General features: G+C 48.4%; 1 protein-coding gene across 1 annotated transcript in view; it reads right to left on the bottom strand.

The window, feature by feature from the left end:
• The window catches only part of MMP2 (matrix metallopeptidase 2), a 30,092-nt gene that overhangs the window by 5,782 nt on the left and 1,439 nt on the right, over positions 1 to 22,871 (bottom strand). Inside the window, exons 2-11 of the mRNA XM_014587777.1 lie at positions 21,082 to 21,308; positions 20,097 to 20,245; positions 18,658 to 18,786; positions 18,267 to 18,440; positions 15,053 to 15,226; positions 13,985 to 14,158; positions 11,821 to 11,976; positions 11,047 to 11,182; positions 7,150 to 7,286; positions 3,671 to 3,830 (exon numbers count right to left, since the gene is read on the bottom strand). Coding sequence (XP_014443263.1) covers positions 3,671 to 3,830; positions 7,150 to 7,286; positions 11,047 to 11,182; positions 11,821 to 11,976; positions 13,985 to 14,158; positions 15,053 to 15,226; positions 18,267 to 18,440; positions 18,658 to 18,786; positions 20,097 to 20,245; positions 21,082 to 21,233 — 1,541 coding nt within the window. The 5' untranslated portion in view covers positions 21,234 to 21,308. The remainder of the gene's footprint in view (positions 1 to 3,670; positions 3,831 to 7,149; positions 7,287 to 11,046; positions 11,183 to 11,820; positions 11,977 to 13,984; positions 14,159 to 15,052; positions 15,227 to 18,266; positions 18,441 to 18,657; positions 18,787 to 20,096; positions 20,246 to 21,081; positions 21,309 to 22,871) is intronic.

The raw sequence follows: 22,871 nt of genomic DNA, 5'->3' as shown, positions 1-22,871 counted from the left end.
CGTCATCCCCATGGCCCCAACCACAGCTTGCCCTACTGGCTCCCTTCTAAGGGGTCTTCCCCCTCAGCCTATCACCCTGAGAACTACCAGAAAAGCCTGCCTTAATTCCAGCAGCATCATAATACTATTACTTGCAAACAAGGTTGCCCAACGAGCTTTCTTGTCCTAGGTCATTAAAACCAAGTCCTCTAAATTAAACTCCAACACTCCCACCCTTATCACCTCTACTGACATTCCCTAGGGTTATGATGGCTCCGAGATATGTGTCCCATCCTTGAACTTGCCCTCATTTTTCTATTCTACCACAGAAGGTAGAGAGGGCAGGAACCAATCCCACTTTATAGATGAGGAAACCAAGGTATAGAGAATAAGGTCATTTGTTTCCGAGTTGTTTTCATCCAGAAGGGACACAGTGTTGTGGCATTAGAAGAGGTTGGCTCTGAAGGGACTATATCTCTTCTCTTTCCTCTTTGTCCTCCTCCTCTCTTTGTATAGTGTCTCCCTCCTACGGTACACTGCTCCAAAACTCTTTCCTGTAACACTACACATCTCAGCAGCTATAGGAACTACAGTGTGTCCCAGCTTTTCTGTGTGTGTTTCCTGAACCACCTCAGTCTCAGTTTACACGCCTAGACAATGGGGCTAATAATATCTACCTTAATGAGACGGAATGATAAATCTGGGTGACATGCACAGCCTTAGGCCTGGGATGTGGGGCAGATCTTGAATAGAGTCATCATTATTTGATTCAAATGTGTCTATATGTTTCTTGCCCTCATTCTGCTATAAACTTCACAAGGGCAGGGAGTAACCTACTCTCTAATTATTTATTTAATTTTATCATTATCATTATTATTATTTTAACTAATGAGAGACATAAAGAGGGAAAGTGAAAAAACAAGCTGCCAGGTCTGGGACTCGAGCAGTGGTTAGCCATCTGAGAGTCCAATGCCTTAAGCACCACACCACCTGCCAGCCCCATGGGAGTAATTATCTCTACTATCTCTCTCTCTCTCTTTTTTTTTGGAGAGGTTTTTTTTTGCTATAGAGCTCGTGCACTCACCAGAAAGACAGAGAGAGACAGACAGAAAGCGAGAAATCATCCCCCACCCACAGTGGGTATGGCCACATGGCAATCCCTTCTCCTCCATTCTCCTCTCGGGATCTTGGGCACGTATGCACATGCACCTGGCGTGAGTTTAAGTTACTGGGTTCAGGACTCGATCCACAGTTGACTACATGGGAGTCCAGAGACATAGCCATTACACCAGCTGCTGGTCCCTCTACTATCTCTTGACCACTGTCTCCCAGCACCTAGCTAACTGCCTGGCACATATTTATGCTGCATAAATATTTGTGGGCTTAGTGGAAGCCTCTAAACGCAGGGGCTGAGTATCCCTGGCACATGGAGGCAGCTATTCATTTTCCATGACTCTTGAGCTCTCACTCCTTCTCTGGCAGAATGCCTCTGGGGCCTTTGCAGACTCGACACCAGGGCCAGTGTTTCAAGTTCATTAATCACCTCTTTTGGCAAAGTAATCTGCCTCCTTTGGAAGCCCAGCCCAGAGCTTCTGATAGGGCCTTCAGTTCTGCCCCTTTTAAGGAAGTCTCATGGAGCTTCCTCTGCAGAAAAGGCTGTCTGTCCTGCACCCTGGCTTTGGAAGGCAGGCTTGTTGCATAAAAGCTCTGGCAGTGGTCTTTTTTGCCCAGAAACTTGGCAAGGCACTGCTGTAAACCGCGTAGGTGTGTGTGTGCATACACACTCTTTTTCACACATGGGTATGTCTGTTCTTATGTTTACATACACAGGGTGTGTGGAAGGGTGATCATAATTGTCCCCAACACCATGATTCAAAGACGCTAGAGCTTTATAACGCTAAGATTCACGTTTCTATGATTCCACGACTCTCGCTGTCCATGACTCTAAGATTTGCAGATTCGGCGTGCCTGAGGCCGACACGCCATCTGCAGTACGTGCATGTGCCTGGGAGTGTTCCGGAGCCTGTGGGTGGGAAGCCTGCTCTGTGGTTTCCTGGCTGATGTTTTCTTTCTCCGGGCTTGAGATATCAATCAGCTTGGCTGCTAAGTGTCTTAGCAATATGTCTGGAATTCCAGCTCAACACAGGCAGCCTGGGACATTAGCAGCTTCTGAATGCAAGGCAGTGGGGGTGGAGGGGAGGGGTCTGGAGAATAAACGAGGAAGAGGAGAGAGGCCTTAGGAAGGAAATGGGATTGTTGGGGCCTCATAGGCCTCAGGGAATGCCCTATAAGAAGTTCTTGAGTGGGGCCAGCAGGTGGCATGGTGATAAGGCAGCTGAATTCCAACAGGGCTAACCGGTTCGAGTCTCAGACCTGGCGGCTTAAAAATCACACCGGGTGTGTGTGCGTGCTGCCCAAAATCTGGAGAGGAGAATGGAGGAGAAAGATTTTAGTGTGGCCATCATCCTGGAAGGCGATTTCTCACTTTCCCTCTCCCTGTCTCTCCGTCTCTTTCCTACCTGGCGAGTGCACATACCCTGTGACAAAAACCTAAGCCAAACCAAAACGAAACAAAATATTACTGGATAGGACCCAGATTCGGTGGCAGGCATAGAAAGAGAGAATGAAAAGACACCTCAAGGAATTTTTGCACTAACTACCCCTTCCCCACTCACAAAATGACCTTGTCCATAGGTCATAGGAAATATCTATTATGAAAAAACTATACATGGATGTTTTAAAAGTTTTACACCAAAACAAATGCATACGTTCATTCCATTTTCCATAAACTTTGTGATGTCCCCTGATAAAGAGCTTGGACAAGTCATTTCATTTCTTTGGACCTTACTTTCCTCCTCTGGAGAGTGTGACGAATTAGGATCAAACTCCTGAGGTTCGGGCTGCCTTTTATGAACCATTCCTGGACACTGGGTTCGTTAGTTCCTTAGCGTTGACCGTGGCCTCTGAGAACCAGACCTTCGGATGACCTGGAATAGTGAGCTACCTGCTTCCCAACTACCTTCTGCCAGCCTGTACCCAGAGCATGGGGCCAGAGAGTGCCCGCTGCTTCTCAGGGGCCTGTTGTAGATGCCAGCTCACACAGGCAGCTGCTACATCCATCTCTAGCTTCATATTCTGTCCCCTGCCATCCTTGCATCCACCACCCCAGCTCTTGGGGCACTACTATGACGAGCACAGAATAATACAATGAAATCAGCATGTGGTCCCAGAACCAGACGCCAGGATTCAAATACCAACCCTTCTTTACTTGCTGTGTACTTTTAAGCTAGATACTTAACCTTTCTGAACTCATTTCCTCAACTGTAAAAGGGACTAATAATGATACTATCCATCTCCGAGAGCCCTTGAATCATGTCTGCCCATAGGGTCACTAGTAGTAGCTATTATCTTTATTTTTATTACTCCCTTTTTCTGTGACTCACTGCAAAATGTGAGGCTCCAGACTGGATGTAAGCCAAATGAAAAGGTTACTGAGAAGAGAAAAAAGATTCTGACCAGAATTGTATCAGTAATGTGCACAACAGAGATTCATTATTTGGCGACTTCTCAGGCTAGACACCTAGGACACTCACCAATTTCTGAACTTGGCCCCAGAAGCATGAGGCCACAGGGTGTCTCCTGTCGCCACACAGCCAGCCATGCCGCTATCCTACCCTCTCCCCTCCCTTACCTCCAGAATTTGTCTCCAGCAAAGATGTATGTCTTCTTGTTCTTGCTCCAGTTAAAAGCAGCATCCACTTTCTGGACATCAGGGGGCAATCCCAAGCTGGTCAGGGGCTTGGGGTACCCTCGCTCCAAGGTACTGGCTGAATAGACCCAGTACTCATTTCCTGCAATGGAAGCAAAGGTGTGTTGGTAGCCAGTTCTGAAATCCCCCAGGCTGGCCTGTTCCTCCCATCATCTGTCTACCAGGATATCCCACTGAGGCCATTGTCATCAAGGACAAGAGTTCCTATTCACTCTGGGTTTAGTGCCAGAATCAGGGCTCATGCACAGGGTTTTCAAGTTGACTGCAGAAGGTGCCCATCCAAGAAGGCGAGTGGGGGGATAAGATTCACCCTGGCCTCTGCTCACCAGGCCATATGCTCTAAGTGCCAGGCCTGCCATAAGGAGGCACTTTCTTCTTTTTCTTTTCTTTGCTTTTTCTTTTTTATGATAGAGAGAGGGAGGGGGAATGACAGGTATTTTTGACAGGGCTTCACATGTTGGGATCCCCCATCCCAGTCTCCATGTTAGGACTATAGGCAAGTGCCACCATTCCTGGCCTGTTCAGGCTGGTCCAGGATACAAACCCAGGTCTCCCACACTATTCCAGCCTCATGCAGTGGTGACCTCCTGTCAAACAAATTGGCTAGAAGGCACATCTTCTTCTAGTTTCCACAAAGGTGCCCTGAGCAAGCCGCTGCCTTGGCCAGGACCATGATCACTGTGGGATGGACAAGTTGGGAGTCGGAACAATAAGGACCTATAGTCAGCTGAGCTCTGAGCTGACACTAAAATGCCTTCTTGTGTTCTCACCTAGACGGGCAGGTACCCTCTCAGAGCCCTTTCTGCACTTCTTCCCAATAGCCTGGCTGTTTGTCTCCCTGGGTAGTCTGCAAGCAACGTCAGGGCAGGGACTGTGTCCCACAGGGCAGGTTGCTCAAATCCAGGTCAAATGAGCAGAACTTCCCAAGCTTCAGCCATAGAGACCTTACCTTGATTTTCGCCACATCTAAAGATTCTTTTCACTATTATTTTCATAGGATTTTACTTTTAGGGAATTAATTTTTGAATCTTTAAAAATAAGCTTATTTAAAAAAATTGTCTGGGGGTCAGCAGATGGTGTAGTAGTTAAGGTGCTGGACTCCCACATAGCCAATCACAGTTTGAGTCCCAGACCTGGTGGTTTAAAACTCACTCTGGGACACGTGTGCATGCATATGCAAAATCCCATGAGAAGAACAGAGTAGAAGGGATTGTGGTATGGCCATCCCCCCGGGGGGTGATTTCTTACTTTACCTCTCACTATCTCTCTCTGTTTCTTTCCAGTGAATGCACGTATTCCATGGCCAAAAAAAACTTTAAAAAAATTGTTTTAGAGTCAGTCAGTAGCATAGTGATCAAGGCGGTTAGATCCCACATGGACAACTGCACAGTTTGAGTCCCTGACATGGTGGCTTGTAAAAGACACCAGGCACATGTGTGCATGCCCAAAATCCCAAGAGGAGAATGAAAGAGAAGAGATTATGGCATGGCCATCCTTCCTGGAGGGTGAGTTTTCACTATCTGCTCTGGGTTAAAATGCCACCTTTCCATAACTATCTCTGCTAGAATAAATTTATTTTAATTTCCTTTTAAAAATGAGTTTTTAAAAATTCTAACTAAAATTGTGACCGGCCGAAGGCTCTAGCACTAGAAAAGTATTAGGAACACAATAGCACTACCTTGACTTTTTTTTCATATAGAAAGGAAGCAGAAGGATTGAAAAAGAATAAAAAGAACAAAATGTTCACTCCGTGGGTTCACATTATTGATGCCAGGTGTCTAATCTCCCAGATGGATCCCACGCCTCGGGAAATGAGGCTGGAAAAATGGGTCTATAAAGGGGAGGAACGCCCACAGGTGCACAGGAACTATGATGTGAGGGAGGGAGTGGGCCTGGGCCATGTAGGAACCTTGGTGCAGAGCCTGGTGGGGCCAGGGCCAAGGCAGGACCCTTCCCACACACCTGCAAAGAACACAGCCTTCTCTTCCTGCGGGGCCTCATACACAGCATCAATCTTTTCTGGGAGCTCAGGCCAGAATGTGGCTACCAGCAGGGGTCCCGTGGGCTTGTCACGTGGTGTCACTGTCCGCCAAATGAACCTGGGGATGGGGAGAGGATACAGGAAATCACATCTTTAGTCACTCTGCCACTCTAACCACTCACACCTCTCTGAGCTAACCCAGAAACATCCCAGTGATGATTCCATGAGGGGAGAGGGAGACAAAATCAGGAAGGCTGAAGAACTAGAGAATGCACAGAGTCCCTTTCTGCAAGATGCCAGGGCTGAGAAGCAACCCTCTTTAATCTACCCTTCCCACCTCTTCCAGGAAGCCTTCTTTGACTACCTGTCCATTCCATGCTCCCCCTCCTCCACCAAGTCTCTGAAAATCATCAACACTGTGCCTGGAACAGTAGTGTTTGTCTAACTCTATCTGATTAGAAGGCACTTGAGGCAGGGTTAATGGCATTCAAAAGCATTTCCTAAGTTGCAATGGAATGGATTCCTGCACTTCAGCAAGAATAGGGATGATCATTTTTTAAAATTTTTTTTTTTTGAGAAGTTTTTGCTATAAGGCACATGTGCTTGCCAGAAAGACAGAGAGAGAAAGAGAGACAGAAAGCAAGAAATCACCCCTCAGAGGGATGGCCACGCCGCAATCCCTTCTCCTCCTTCTTCCTCTCGGGATCTTGGGCATGCACGCACATGTGCCCAGTGTGAGTTTAAGCCACCGGGTTCGGGACTCGAACCGTAGTCAACTACATGGGAGTCTAGCAACACAGCCATTACGCTAACTGCTGATCCCTCATTCACTTATTTTTAATTTGATCATAGAGAGACAGAGTGAGAGGGGGAAACTGAGAAAGCAAGCTACCAGGTCCAGGACTTGAACCGTGGCCAACCATGTGGGAGTGTCCACCTGCTGGTCCCTGGACATCATTTATTTATTGAGGGCCTACACAGTGCCATGCAATGTAGTACCTTATAATTTAAGCCTCACAATGTTACAAGATTAATATGCACTCTTATGGTCTACCCAGTATTAAAAATTCTAACTAAAATTGTGACCGGCCGAAGGCTCTAGCACTAGAAAAGTATTAGGAACACAATAGCACTACCTTGACTTTTTTTTCATATAGAAAGGAAGCAGAAGGATTGAAAAAGAATAAAAAGAACAAAATGTTCACTCCGTGGGTTCACATTATTGATGCCAGGTGTCTAATCTCCCAGATGGATCCCACGCCTCGGGAAATGAGGCTGGAAAAATGGGTCTATAAAGGGGAGGAACGCCCACAGGTGCACAGGAACTATGATGTGAGGGAGGGAGTGGGCCTGGGCCATGTAGGAACCTTGGTGCAGAGCCTGGTGGGGCCAGGGCCAAGGCAGGACCCTTCCCACACACCTGCAAAGAACACAGCCTTCTCTTCCTGCGGGGCCTCATACACAGCATCAATCTTTTCTGGGAGCTCAGGCCAGAATGTGGCTACCAGCAGGGGTCCCGTGGGCTTGTCACGTGGTGTCACTGTCCGCCAAATGAACCTGGGGATGGGGAGAGGATACAGGAAATCACATCTTTAGTCACTCTGCCACTCTAACCACTCACACCTCTCTGAGCTAACCCAGAAACATCCCAGTGATGATTCCATGAGGGGAGAGGGAGACAAAATCAGGAAGGCTGAAGAACTAGAGAATGCACAGAGTCCCTTTCTGCAAGATGCCAGGGCTGAGAAGCAACCCTCTTTAATCTACCCTTCCCACCTCTTCCAGGAAGCCTTCTTTGACTACCTGTCCATTCCATGCTCCCCCTCCTCCACCAAGTCTCTGAAAATCATCAACACTGTGCCTGGAACAGTAGTGTTTGTCTAACTCTATCTGATTAGAAGGCACTTGAGGCAGGGTTAATGGCATTCAAAAGCATTTCCTAAGTTGCAATGGAATGGATTCCTGCACTTCAGCAAGAATAGGGATGATCATTTTTTAAAATTTTTTTTTTTTGAGAAGTTTTTGCTATAAGGCACATGTGCTTGCCAGAAAGACAGAGAGAGAAAGAGAGACAGAAAGCAAGAAATCACCCCTCAGAGGGATGGCCACGCCGCAATCCCTTCTCCTCCTTCTTCCTCTCGGGATCTTGGGCATGCACGCACATGTGCCCAGTGTGAGTTTAAGCCACCGGGTTCGGGACTCGAACCGTAGTCAACTACATGGGAGTCTAGCAACACAGCCATTACGCTAACTGCTGATCCCTCATTCACTTATTTTTAATTTGATCATAGAGAGACAGAGTGAGAGGGGGAAACTGAGAAAGCAAGCTACCAGGTCCAGGACTTGAACCGTGGCCAACCATGTGGGAGTGTCCACCTGCTGGTCCCTGGACATCATTTATTTATTGAGGGCCTACACAGTGCCATGCAATGTAGTACCTTATAATTTAAGCCTCACAATGTTACAAGATTAATATGCACTCTTATGGTCTACCCAGTATCTACTAATACACTTCTTTATCATCCTTCATAGACTCCACATGTATGACCCATCCTTCACCTCTCCAGGCCTGTGACCCCAGTTCCCATCCTAGGTGTAGATACTGATTAGTCCAAGACACTGATTCTCAAAATGTGGTCCCCAGATCTGCAGCAACAGATTACCTGGAAACTCTTTAGAAATGCAAATAATTGGATCCTACCTGAGATCTATAGTTCAGACTTTCTGGACTTGGAGCTTAGAATTTGTGTTTGAAAGAACTTTCCAGATGGTTCTAATATATGTCAAAGTCTGAGAACTACTGGTCTAAGCCAATCAGAGTTCAGTATTGCCTGGCAGCTGTTACGGATTCAGTAGGTGCCGTATCAGTTAAGTCAGCACAGAGAGACTACACGGAGAAATTTCACATCTGGGGATCTCTGTATGCATGTGCGTGTGTTCTCTCTCTCTCTTTCACTCTCCCTCTCCCGCTATATGTGTGTAGGAATTCAATTGCCATTGGCAGCCAACTTACCACCACGAGGGAACCCAGCCTGGGGATGAAGGCAGTGGACATGGAGTCACTGACCTTCTTTCTGACCCTGGAGACAGCCCACCCATGAACTTCGCATCATGTGAGAGCAGTTTCTCTCCACTGTTTAAGCTGGCTTGAACTGGCATGGGGTAGGGGGTGAGGGGCCACTGTTACCTTTGGCAGAATATCTTAATACACAAAGGTATCACAATCCTTATTTGGTAAATGAAGCTCAGAGAGGTTAAGGAATTACCAGGATTCGAATCCAGGTCTGATTCCAAAGTCCAAGTTTAATCCTCCTGCAAATACTGTCCTCCTTATCTGCCCACTACCTAGCATCAACTGTGCACATGGTCATGGCTTACATGTTTACTCGTTAACTCAATGCACCCATTCAACACCCACCAGCTTCCATTTGAAAGAAACTAGGATGTGGCAGACCAGAGATGACTTGGAATATGATCAGGACTTCCTCAGTGGGAGGCGCTCCAGGATAAGGACATTGCCGGAGAGTTGGGCCCTGACTGACCCCTTCCCCACCCCTGTCACGGGTGCTGCAAGGCAGCAGTGACATCTACTGTTATATATCCTGCTTGGGTATTCAAGGCCTGATGCATCTGGCTTCTCATGGCATTCTGAGTCTTATCTCATTTGCATTTGTGCCATCTCCCTACGGGACAGCAGACAATGAAGGACAGGGCAGCTGGACTCCAGCACTTGGCCCAGTGCCTGGAGCAGAGGAAGCCCTTCACAAATGCATATGGAACATCTTCGAGCCTCACCAAGCACTCTGATACCCTCTGAATAAGCCAGGGATGTTCACATCTCTATGATCTCTCTTGGCTTTGCAGCCTTTGTCTTAAACACCCTCCCAACCTGTCACTCCATCACCGCCCACCAGAATCCTACTTCTCTTCAAAGGCTCTGTTCAAATACCACCTCATCTGTGAAACCTTCCTCAATTAGGACATACCCACAGAAGCATTTTGCTAATGTCCCTACAATCCCATTTCTTTCATTCTGCTGTGCTTTACTGTCAGTTCTCTATGCTTCTGTTTCCCAGACTGGTGGTGCACATGCAGTGACAAGCATCGGAACTATTGGGGAAGTTGGTAAAATGCACATTCCAGTCAGAGGGCTTGGAGCTGGGGGCAGAAAGCCACACTTCTAATACACAGAGTGCTGGCGGTTCTGGTACAGAGGCCCATGGACCTCTCTTTGAGAACACTGATCTACATATGGAGTAGTCCCTCGGCCCCCAGACCACCCTGTTTCCTCCCACAGACACTGGAGCCTAGCAAAACATCTGGCACAGTAGAGGCCAAACAATTATTTGCTGCTATGAGAGCTGACATGATCGAATACGTTGACTCTGTGGCAGGCACTGTTCCAAGCACTAAGCTCATCTATTATCATTCTTCTAATAGCCCTGTGAGACAGATTGGATTATTAGTCCCATTCTAGTGATGAAGGAATAGAAGTACAAAGAGCATACTGAATTAGCTTGCCTATGATCATGCAGCCAGTGTGTAGCAGCTGTACTATTCTAACCAGACAATCTAGCTCCAGTGTCCACTTTTTCTACTACTACATTCTATGAATGGATCAATGAACAGATGGATAAATAAATGGAGGCAATAAGAGGTGATGGACAGGTAGGAAGATAATGGATGATCATGATGGATAGTGAATAAGAATGTAGGTAGGTATGGATGGACGGATGGACGAATGGACAATCAAAGATGAACAAACAGACCCTAGATACTGCTTGCTATTCACCCAGGAGGCTAGGGCATGAGGGTGAATCTCACCCTTGTCAACTGAGTGAGGGCCTTTACCTACAACCCATGAGTGCCCTGCCATGTGACTGCAGTACCACTGTCTAAGGGAGGTGTTGGGCTTGGCGCTGTGATTTGCTTCGCTTGATGGAATGTTCTCAGGCATGAGTTAAGTGGAGGTTTGTACATGTACTTGCGTGGTTGCATTTGGCTTCTTGCACCCTGTAATTTGCCATGAATAGCCACTAATCCCAGGAGAGTGACTGACATACGAAGCCTACCTGAACCTAAATTGAAGGTGGGAATCAAGACACTGAGCAGACACACAGAGTACGAAGAAGCAAAAGAGGTGGTAAGCCACTGAGTTCTGCAGGTTGCTTGATACACAGCAAAAATAATCTAACAGGGGTCACTCTGTGAAGAACCCCAGAGGGGTCCTCAGCAAAGGGTGGAGCACAGGAAGAATGACTCAGAAGGACAGAAGACAAGGAGGACAAGCAGACAAGCAGCAAACTCCTGTACTCACCGGTCCTTGAAGAAGAAGATCTCGCCGCGGATTTGCGCGATGCCATCAAAGACGATGTCCTGTTTGCAGATCTCAGGAGTGACAGGTCCCAGAGTGGGGGTGGGACCGGTGCCAGTGTCAATGTCAGGGGAGGCTCCTGGGAGAGGACACCCAACCTTAGACTCTCCTTAGCTCCAGGAGTTCTCCCAGGGAAGCCCACCTGACCTAAGGGTCCGAGGAGCAGTATTCTGGAGGAAAGCTCGGTAAGATAAAGGATGCCTGGTCTTGGACAGAGGTGGGTGAAGAGAGACCAAAGCCTAGAGGCCCTTCATACTTCATAAATGCTCTTCACTGATAGCACCTCAGTCTCTCTATATCCCTGGGAGGTGAGTATCACTACACCCACTTCACAAATAAGGAAACAGGGGCTCAGAAAGGTTCAGTGAGTTGTCCAAGGATTCAAAGCCAAAACTGATTCTTATGCCCACAAGAGAGTCAGTATAGTTAAGGGCCCATCTGTGTGTCCAGAAATGGGGGAGGGCACTTCCTCAAGGAGTAATTCCTTTACTCCTCATGATAACCAGCTACATTTAAAGATGAGGAAACTGAGCCCAGAGAGATTTATAGAGTTGCTCAATCTCTCGCAGCTAGTGAGTGGCAGAGGCAGAACTGGAGCCCACTACTTCCATCCCAGGCTGCATGACCTCCCCAGGCCCTGCCCAGGGGCCCAGTACCTCCATCCCGGGCTGCATGACCTCCCCAGGCCCTGCCCAGGGGCCCGGGACCAAGGCATACCGTAGAGCTCTTGAATGCCCTTGATATCGTCATGGGACAGGCGGAAGTTCTTGGTGTAGGTGTAAATGGGCGCCATCAGGGCTCCGGGGTCCTGTGAGTGCTCCAGTCCCATGGCATGGCCAAACTCGTGGGCAGCCACAAGAAACAGGCTGTACCCTGAAGGCCGCAGACAGGGAGGGGGTAGAAGACAGGGAGAGAGATGAGAGGAGTCAGGATCTGAAGCCAACAGTGGAGACGTTTGAGGACATCGCCATGGTGGGGCTGGGAGCCCTGGAAAGGGCTCATAGTGATCCTTCCTCCTCCAGAGAGTTCTGGGACTAATAAGCCATGTCTATTGCTTTCAATGGGGTCAGCCAGAGTCCTCCTGTCCCATTCCAGGGCTGGCTGCTTGTGTGCTGGAGAACACAAAATTCAAGCTTCTTGGGGCCAGCAGGTGGCGTAGTGGTTAAGGCTCTGGACTCACCCCACATAGTTGACCTCTGTTAGAATCCTGGACTTGGTAGCTTGAAATTCACGCTGGGTGTGTGTACATGCATTCCCAAGATCCCAAGAGGAGAATGGAGAAGAGGGGAATGAGGCATGGCCATCCCCCCCGGGAGGTGATTTCTTGTTTTCTGTCTTTCTGGTGAGCACATAAGCCCTATATCAAAAATCTCTCTTTTGGGACCAGCAGTTAGCATAATGGCTATGTCGCTGGACTCCCATGTAGTCGACCGCAGTTTGCGCCAGGGACCCGGTGGCTTAAAACTCACGTCCGGCATGTGTGCGTGCGTGCCCAAGATTCCGAAAGGAGAATGGAGGAGAAGGGACTGTGGCATGGCCATCCCCCCGGGGGGGGGGGGGAGTGATTTCTCGCTTTCTATCTCTCTGTCTGTCTGGCGAGCGCACGTGCCCTATAGCAAAAGCCTCTCCAAAAAAATAAAAATCTCTCTTTCAAAAAAAAATTGGGACCAGCAGTTAGTGTAATGGCTATGTCGCTGGACTCCCATGTGGTTGACCGTGGTTCAAGTCCCTGACCCGGTGGCTTAAACTCACGCCGGGTGCGTGTGCGTGCAGGCCCAAGATCCCAAGAGGAGAATGGAGAAGGGATTGCGGCATGGCCATCCCCCCTGGGGGGTGATTTCTCACTTTCTGTCTCTCTGTCTCTGTCTATCTGGCGAGTGCATGCGTCCTATCGCGAAAAAAACTCTCAAAAAAACAAAAAAATCCAGAGAGGAGAATGGAGAAGGGATTGCAGCGTGACCACCCCCCTGAGGGGTGATTTCTCGCTTTCTGTCTCTTTGTCTTTCTGGCAAGTGTATGCCCTATAGCAAAAAAAACTCCAAAAAAAAAAAAAGAAAGATAAGAACTCCTTTGGCCAGGCTGTCAGCTGGCATTCATCAAATTCCATCTCATTGTGAGTAAAAAGAATATAAGTAACATGGAAAGCATCTGCCCTAACTTCAGCAGGCCCTGGAGTAGGCTCTTACCTAACCATCGTGGCCATCAGGGGGGCTCTGAGCCCAATGACTCAGGCCCCTGCTCACTACACTGACCACACGGGAGGTCACAGGCTATCTCCTGGTCACTCTCTCACCCCAGTCTAGCAGTGATGTCTCAGCACCCAGTGCTGACAAGGACCCGCCATGCACACCTTGGCAAAGGATGGTGCTGATGGGGTGGGCGGGATTAGGGCGCTCCTGTGCTGTGTAGAATGTAGGGTAGGAGCAAGGAGGGGGCTTCTTCCCTTTTCCTCTCCTGCTCATCCAGCTCCTTGAAGGTATCTCTGTTTTGGAGTGTGTGTGTCTCTTAGGAGAATCATCTCTCTGGGGCAGAGTAGTCTGTGTCTAGGATTTGGACACTGGTAGTGACAGCCCTTCCTGGAGGGGTGGTGGAGCATCATCTCCTCGGGAGGCCAGTTTCTACCCAGGAAGGGGGTACCAGGGTGGAGGGGCTCTTATTTTGGAGGCGGTGCCTCTATGTAGATGAGTGGGACCTGATTTCACCATGGATGGGCGGTATCTCTGCTCAGGTGGGTGGGTCTGGGGAGGCACAGTGTCCCTAGCACGATGAGGGGTGTTTGGGGGCAGTGTCTATGCCTGAGGTAGGTGGGACCTCAGGAAGGTCTCTGGCGTGGGGTAGAGGGGCGATGTCAGGAGTCTCTGCTCAGTGGTCAGGGCCGTACCTTGGTCGGGGCAGAAGCCCCACTTGCGGTCATCATCGTAGTTGGACGTGGTGGCACACCACATCTTTCCGTCACTGCGGCCAGCGCTGGTGCAGCTCTCGTACTTGTTGCCCAGGAAGGTGAAGGGGAAGACACAGGGGGCACCTTCTGAGTTCCCACCCACAGTGGACATGGCTGTGGAGGAGAGATGCAGCTCAAGGGCAGAGCGTCTTAGGCCTCCACCAAGAAATAGTAACAGAACAACAAACCACACCTACTGAGTACTGCACTGTCCCAGGCACTGGATCAGGAGCCTTAGAACACCCCACCTGCCCTTCACAAAAAACTCATGCAGTAGGGACCACCTGGTAAGCCACTTCATAGATGAGGAAACCAGCGCTGAGACAGATTAAGAAACCTAACTGAGCAGACACGCGAGGAAGTATCAGCGCCGGGATTCAAACCCAGGCAGTCCAATTCCAGAGATGCAATTAGCCTCCCAAGGGTGAGGCAGAGTTGCCAGTGGCAAAGGGGCTGGCAGAGTTGATGGCGCCAACACTCTGTCCTAGACTAAAAGCCCCACTAGGCAGGGTCTGCAGAGCCCAGTCTCCATGTCTGCTGCATTAGCAGGCGCTCAGTAAACACGTTTGAATAGAGGCAGAGGAAAGCAGGGAGTACTAACGGAGGAAGGGAGGAATGGAAAGGAGAGGGGAGAGAGAAAAGGAAGGAAGACAGGAAGGGAGGGAGGGGGTCCTTACTAAAACAGAGACGAAAAGATAGAGATACCTGGTAGGAAAGGCACAGATGAGAGACAGCATGGTCAGAGAGAGGGAGAGAGAAATGCCTGTCAGGGAGGCTGAGGGAAAAGGCTGTGGGTCAGACAGAGAGGGGCCTGGGCAGGTCAGGCATTTGGGCACCACCAGGTCAACTGAACTGGCTGTCAATGCCCAGTGTCTGTACCAGCTAAGTATTCTGACTAGCAGCCCAGCCTGGGGGAAGGAGTTTGGGAGGAGGGAGGAGTCTGGTGGGTTTTCTATCAGACAGCAGCGTGCTGGACTCTGAGGCTCAGGGAGAGGCAGGGACACCCACCGGTCTCCGGGCAGAAGCCGTACTTCTTGTCACGGTCATAGTCCTCGGTGGTGCCGCACCAGCGGTAGCCATCAGTGCGGCCCTCGGTGGTGCAGCTGTCGTAGGATGTCCCCTGGAAGCGGAACGGGAACTTGCAGGGCTGTCCGTCAGCGTTGCCACCCATGGTGAACAGGGCTGGGAGCAGGGAGAAAGGGGGAGAATGCAGCTGAGAGAGAGGCACCTATATGGGCATGGGGCTGGCTAGTCAGCCACCTATAGGTTTGCACCAGTAAAGATGTTGCATGGTTAAAACATTAGAAACCAGGGACCAGCAGATGGCATAATGGTTATGTCGCTGGACTCCCGCACGGCTGACCGTAGTTAAAGTCCCAGAACCGGAGGCTTGAAACTCACACAAGTGTGTATGTGGGCATGCCCAAAATCCCAAAAGGAGAGTGGAGAAGGAATTGCAGTGTGGTCATCCTCCCAGGGAGTGATTTCTTGCTTTCTGTCTCTCTGTCTCTGTCTCTCTGGTAAGCACACGTGCCCTATAATAAAAAATCTCTCTTGAAAAATAAATTAGAAACCATCTTTACTGGTTAGTGAAAAGTTGCTTCTCTGAACACCAAGAGAAGACCCATACCTATGGCCAATCTGATCTTCCTGAAACCTTCGGACTTCTAGCAATGAAATGGTTAATACCTGGCACATAGCAGACCCACAGTCACCTTCCACTCAGCCTAATCAATGCTTACACCATTAAATTGCTAAATATGGGGTTGTCTGGAAAGTCGTGATGCATTTTTGCATAAAAAAACATGGTATGACTTTCCTGACAACCTAATTTATCACTCACGGTGGGCAGGACCAAAAGATTCTCTCTTCATTTGATACACATGGAAACTGAGGCTCAGAGAAAGCTGGTTCTGGAACTGCTCATGGTCACATAAATGAAACAAGTGAATGAAGGCCGTAAAAAAAATTACAAAGCACTCTAATCTCAATCTCTCTTTTGTTCATTCTTTCTGTCTCTCTCTTCCACACACACACACACACGCACACACACATACACACACACAGCAAAAACTTCACCTCCTTTCAACCCCAGGCCCTTTCCTGAACGGCTCTACTGAGGTCCCTGCTGGAAGCAGAGGAGCAATGAAGAGGAGGAGGAAGGAGGAGGAGGTGGTGTCTCTGGGAACCTTCTAATACATGCTCCAGGCTGTCACCCTGACCTCTCCGGGACAGGTGCCATGACTGGAGGGTTGGGGGGGGGTGAGCAGGATGCAGAGTATGGCCTGTATATCTTGGGTTCTCCCTTGTCCTCACATCCCCTCACCCACCCCAAGGCTACAAAATGGTGTGTCTCTGAAATTGCCAACTAGCAAAACCGCAAGTGCGTAACAAGGACCATCTGTACACAACTGCGCCAGAGGTGACCTCACCAGCCCCCGTTAACTCCACCATGGCCAGAATAAAAGCCAGTCGCTGGCCTCCCACCACAGAACCTGGGGCCCATATCTGCATTATTCCCCTATCCCCCAACCAAGAGGCCTTGTAAAAAAGTGCCAGAAGAAATGGGACCTAGTGAAGGGACAAAACTGAGTCCAGATACTGGCGCCTCGGAGTGGGGAGAAGCAAAGTGTTAACCTTGACTGAGACCAATCATGCTCCTCCCCCTGAAATCAGCTGCATTTCTACCACCCAGGAAGCCCCTGTCCCCTCTGGATCCACCCCCAACAAGGATGGTGAAAAGCAGACACTGACTCAGTAGTCAGGAGGGGCTGAGTAAGGAGAACCTCTGCCTCGAGGTCCAAACACATGTTTTGCGTACTTGCACCTGGCTAAAGACCAGAGCAGGGAAAAACCCTTCCCAAATTTATAAAATACAGCTGTTCCTGCATTTCTCTTACCAAGATATCTGTTCTGATCAGCGGGTTGATAGATGGAAGAGTTAACACTACCTGGATCTTTACGGGGAAATGCAAGATATACAAGATATTTTTATTTTAAAATATCTCATTTATTAATGGTCAATGGCTTTAACTCTTAATACAATGTTTAGTTTTGGTAATAAAAGGGTAAACAGGAAGGAAATGAATGAGCTATTTGTTGTCTTTCGTCGAGATGGTAGGTACTTAGCACGTTTAGTCCCAATGAGGTTAGAGAGATGCATAAACATAACATTTTAGTCAAAAAATATGAGTCTGTAGTCTACGTAGACTAAAGTGTCTTTATGGGCTGGTGGAAAAGGTAGTATTTATAAAAACGTTAAGACTTTCTCTAACTTCCCCTAATTTTCTTTTGAGATTCCAGCCTTTAGAATCATCAAATAGGACTCAGTGAAGTTATTATACACTGCCTTTTTGTGCCTTATGATTATGTGTGTCAAGGACGTTTTTACAAGGGATTGAGTGTACATGTCCAAATTCTTCTTCCTTTACTAAAGCTTTCCCCCCCACGCGGCTTCAAATCTCTGAAAATGCCGTCTCAGAGCACTGACAAAAACACGCACACAAATACCAAGGCAAACCTAATTAATGCCTTTTCCTTTCCCTTTGCCACACAGTGATTCAGACATAAGCTGGCAGACTGGACTGGCAGAAAGACAGCAATCAAGTGAGACAGAAGGTAAAGTCCCCATGTCCCTCCCCCCGCCTCCCCCACACACACTCGGTCCCTCACTTTCTCCGTTTCTCTCTCATTAGCATTAGTAGAGTCAACATCAGGGCCAGGGCAGGAACAATGACCGAAATTCCCAGGGCTGCGTTTCCCAAGCCAGGTAGAATACCAGCCTTGGTCTGTGTCCTTCTGCCCTAGCCCACTGCCAGGTGCTCCACGTATCCCCAAACCTCTCTTTAAGCCCTTGAATCCACCATCTTGGTTGGGATGCGGAGTAGTTCTAGAGCAAACTCCTGGGCATATTCATAGTCTAAGATCATTCTAATGTCAGAAAAAAATAATTAGAACCTCCAACCTGTGATTTCACGTATATTATCGCTAACAATAAGACTTAAAAAAAAATGAATGTAATCAAAGTATTAAATAAATAATGGTACAGCTGACAGAAACGTAACGATGGCTCAAATCAGGAGAGTGGGGTCTGAAAGATGGACACTGAGGGGGATGCCAGTTAACCAGCAGTGCCAGACCCAGAGAATGTGGAGAACAAGAGCATAACTGGGGAAGGACAAAGATCTGTGGTGGAACGCTCAGGGCCCAGGGGGATACTCACCTTCATGGGGGCAGAAGCCATACTTCCCGTCCTTCTCAAAGTTGTAGGTGGTAGAACACCAGAGGAAGCCATCACTGCGGCCCGTGTCTGTGCAGCTGTTGTACTCCTTGCCATTGAACAGGAAGGGGAACTTGCAGTACTCCCCATCGGCGTTCCCATACTTCACCCGGACCACTGTGACAGTGACACAGAAGATGGAGGTTCAAAATCTCTAGGACTTTTTCTGGAGATCAAGATTCTGACTCACCAGGTGTGTGACTTCCCCTTCCTATTTCTCTGGTCCCATTAGAGCAGACAGAGGTACCCAAGGTTACTAGGGACGCCATAGTTTGTTTTGCTAGGTAACAGACTGGAAAGGAGGTCTGGGACATGTGGAGGGTTTCTTTCTTACCTTGCCCTTCTCCCAGGGTCCACAACTCATCGTCATCAAAGTGGGAGTCTCCCCCAACACCAGTGCCTGGGGCAAAGGCATGAGCCAGAAGCCCATCCTTGCCATCGAAGGGGTATCCATCTCCATGCTCTGAAACACACAGTGGGTCTCCTCTTCTGGCTGCCCTAGCTAGACCCTAAAACCCATCCACACCCAAATCCACATTTAGGGCTGCTTAGCCCACCTAGTATCTGTCCCCTACTTCTGTCCCATGGGGGTTATTCAGGACTCAGAACACAGAGAGTTGCTGACCTGATTGTTTTCATCTTACAATCCACACTATTTTCTCAAATCTATGTCACTCCTAGTATGTATACCACCTAATTTCACTGTCTATACTACCACCAATGACACCATACTACCCACATACCTACAGTGCCACATCAGTCCTCACCACATATTCTCCTTGTCTCCAATGTCTATGCCATTTACCCTCCTGTCAACATTGCACTCTGAACCATAGCATCTGCTTCATGCCATATTACCAAAACCTACAACACTAACCTTTACACCTATTTTGTTACCCAGACTACTCAATCTCTACACTACTTACCTTCATGTCTAGACTACTGCCAGTGTTCACATCAACTCACATGACAGTTTTAAGTCAAGGCCTATTCTATTTATTCTCATGTCTACACTGCCCCCCTGTATCGAACATTCTTACATCTACTATTCTTCAGGGTCTACTATATCATCCATCAGAACTTCCTGTGATAATGGTGTCCAATTCAGTAATATCGACTAGTCTCATGTGGCTATTGAGTACTTGGTATGTGGCCAGTGTAACTAAGAAATTGAATTTTATATTTATTTATTTATTTTAGTTTTTGCTTCAGGGAGCACACACTTGCCAAAGCAGGGCAGAGAGGAAGTGAGAAATCGCCCCAGGGAGGAGGGTCATACCACAATCCCCTCTCCTCCATTCTCTTCTTGGGATTTTTGGGCACTCATGGACATGCCCCTGGTGTGTTTTTTAAGCTGACGGATCCAGGACTCAAACCACGCAGTCAGCCATGTAGGATCCAGTCATCTTAACCACCATACCACCTGGCTGGCCTCAAAATTTAAATTTTAAAAATACTTAAATTTAAATTTAAGTAGTCAAATGTACCCAGCGGCTCCCCCAGTGGACACGCAGTATATCAGACCATACTACTGTGTAAGCACTTCAGGTTGACACAGCCTCCAGGTGATGGTGTGGCTCATCATTTGCCTCCACAGCTACACGGCATTCCACTGTCTGCGCTGTGTGGTGTTGCCACTGTCTAAACCACTTCCAGTGTCTACACTTCTACTCACCTACTTAAGCTACCTTACGCTCCTGCAATGTCCATATAATCCCCCCACCCCCCGATCCCCGTCTACACTGACCCCCTGCCAACCTCTCCTCTGCCTACCCCAGCGGCCAAAGTTGATCATGATGTCAGCCTCTCCATCATGGATGCGGGAAAACCGTAGAGGGGTCACATCACTCCAGACTTGGAAAGCTCGAGCGAAGGCATCATCCACTGTTTCTGGGTCCAGATCAGGTGTGTAACCAATGATCCTGGAGGTGGTAGAACATGCATGTGAGTGTGTACATGTGCCAAGTATGTGCATATATGCATGTGCATATATGTGAGCATGCACAAATGTCTGCAAATGTGTGCATTTATGTGGGTGTGTGCCCATGAATGTGGGAAAATAAGTGCGTGCGTGCACACGTGCATGTGCACATATGCACGTGTGTGGAGGTCGATGTGTGTGTATGTTGAGCAGAGCCTTCCCAGAGTGCCCTGAGGTCCCATGAAGCACCAAACCAGCCAACGCTTTCAGGCCCTGTGTCAGAAGTCTCAACTCTCACTTCTGGTTAGGGGCAGGAAGTGGACAGGGACATAAACAATGCATTATGAGACATGGGGCAGAGATCTCACCATTGGAACCCAGCACCAGCCATATTGCCCACTAGCCCAATTAGCAGCCAATTATAGCAGCTCTATAATATAAAAATCCAATTAGCCACCAGTCATTGAGTTCCCTCTGACTATCCCAATGACCCCATCCTAATAACGACGATGACTAACATTTATTACACTCTTGCTCTGTGCCAGACGCTGTGGAAGCACTTTAGATATATGCTATCTAGCTTAGTCCCCCAGCCAGCCCTATGAGAAAGCATTTTTCTAGTCCCATTTTGTAGATTAGAAAGCCAGTGCTCAGAGCACTGAAAAATAAACACCCCAATACTGTGAGACTCAAGTCCAGGTCTATCGGACTCCGTTTTCTTAGAACTTTGTGTGCAAACTTCCTAAGCCAAATCATCATGATTCCCTGTGAAGGGAGAAGGCAAGCTTGATGTCTCCCAACCCCATGGCCCTGCCTCCCCCGGCCCTGTCTAGGCACCTGTATGTGATCTGGTTCTTGTCCCACTTGGGCTTGCGGGGGAAGAAGTTGTAGTTGGCCACATCCGGGTTGCCGCAGCGTGGCTTCCGCATGGTCTCGATGGTGTTCTGGTCAAGGTCACCTGTCTGGGGCAGCCCGAAGAACTTTTGCATCTTCTTCAGTGTGTCCTTCAGCACAAACAGGTTGCAGCTCTCCTTGGGGCAGCCGTAGAAGGTATTCAGGTATTGCTGGAAGAAAAGAGCACCCCAGGCAAGCAGGCTAGGTTAGGATGGCGTAGGACTGGCCAAAGTGGGCTGCAGCAACCAGTCTCCAGACCAGCCCCATAGTCCAGAAAGGGCATAATCCAAGAGTCCCAAGAATATTGAGTGCAGGCCTGGGTTCCCAAACCAGCTGTCACCCACGGCTGCCTGACATAAGTGCTGTAAAGAGAATGACTACCATCTGCTGGTACTGAGTGCGCACTATTCGCCCTGACACTGAAGTCAGTATAGAGTTGCTCATTTAATGCTCACAACTCCATAATGGGAAGATATGATCCCCATCTAACAGAAGAAGCAATTGAAACACAGACAGGGTAAGAAACTTGCCTAAAATCACACAGCTCATAAATGGCAGATCGAATTTGGCATCGGTCTGGTTCTAGCTCACGCCAGAACACTCCAGCCGCCTTCCTTTACCTCCATCATCTCATTTATCCACCTTGCAGTGGTGACTTGGGGGCTTCTTTTCTTCCTCTCTCTCTCTCTATATATAAAATCCACATATGTGTGTGTGTGTGTGTGTGTGTGTGTGTGTGTGTATAAAGAAATATAAGGGCTCTGGCAGCAGAGAATCCTGGGTTCAAATCTAGACCTGCCATCTCCAGAAAGAAAACAGACATGTCCTTCAGAGGCCACACAACTGGTTCTGCCCAAACTGAGGCCCAAATCAAACAGGCCTCTGCAAAGGTTCAAGGACCAACCAACTCATTTACTAATTCAACACCTACTATGTGCCAAGTCCTATGCTACTGCTGGGAATAAACTAGTGAGCAAGACAAACATTTCTAGTGTCTAAGGTTCAAATCCCAGGGCAGGGGTGTGTGTATGTGGGGAAGAGGGTTAATGGATTAGAAATAAGTACATAATTAATGACCTAATAAATGCTACATTGGAAAGGTAAAAAAGAGACCTGAAGACGGGCCCTAACTTGTAAGGACAGTGAGGAGAGGGAAACTAAAGCGTATGACAGTAATAATGATACAATAGTCATAATGGCTAACGCTTACTGAGCACTTACCGTGAGATAGGTACTATTACTATTCCCAGTTTGCAGATGAAGAAACTGAGACTCAGAGAAGTTAAATCACTTGCCACAAATGACTAGGCCAGTTGGTTAGTGCCCCCCTTGATTTGAAGCCAGGCAGTCTAAGTGCAGAGCTCAACTTCTCAAGCCCCACTGCACTGCCTCTGGGCCACTTAGATTTCCATAAGCTGTAGGTTTGAGGACTCAGCGGTCATTGCACCAAGGCTCCACTCTCACCCCAAACCAACAGCCACATCACTATGCTAGCCAGCTCCAGATCCTTGAATAAAGTATCCCTGTAAAAGCGTGACAAGGTCCCCCAACCCAGATACCCAGAAAGGGGTAGGGGAGTGGACCAGCAGATGGCGTAATGGTTACTTTGCTGGTCTCCCACGTAGTCAACCATGATTGGAATCCTGGAATCGTGGCTGCAGGATGCAGGCACATGTGTGTGCCCAAAACCTTAGAGAGGAGAATGGAGAAGGGACTGAAGCGTGGCCATCCGC

This window comes from Tupaia chinensis, unplaced genomic scaffold (assembly GCF_000334495.1).
Source record: "Tupaia chinensis unplaced genomic scaffold, TupChi_1.0 Scaffold000235_1, whole genome shotgun sequence".
NCBI lineage: Eukaryota > Metazoa > Chordata > Mammalia > Scandentia > Tupaiidae > Tupaia > Tupaia belangeri.
This window is presented reverse-complemented; position numbering and strand designations above follow the sequence as displayed.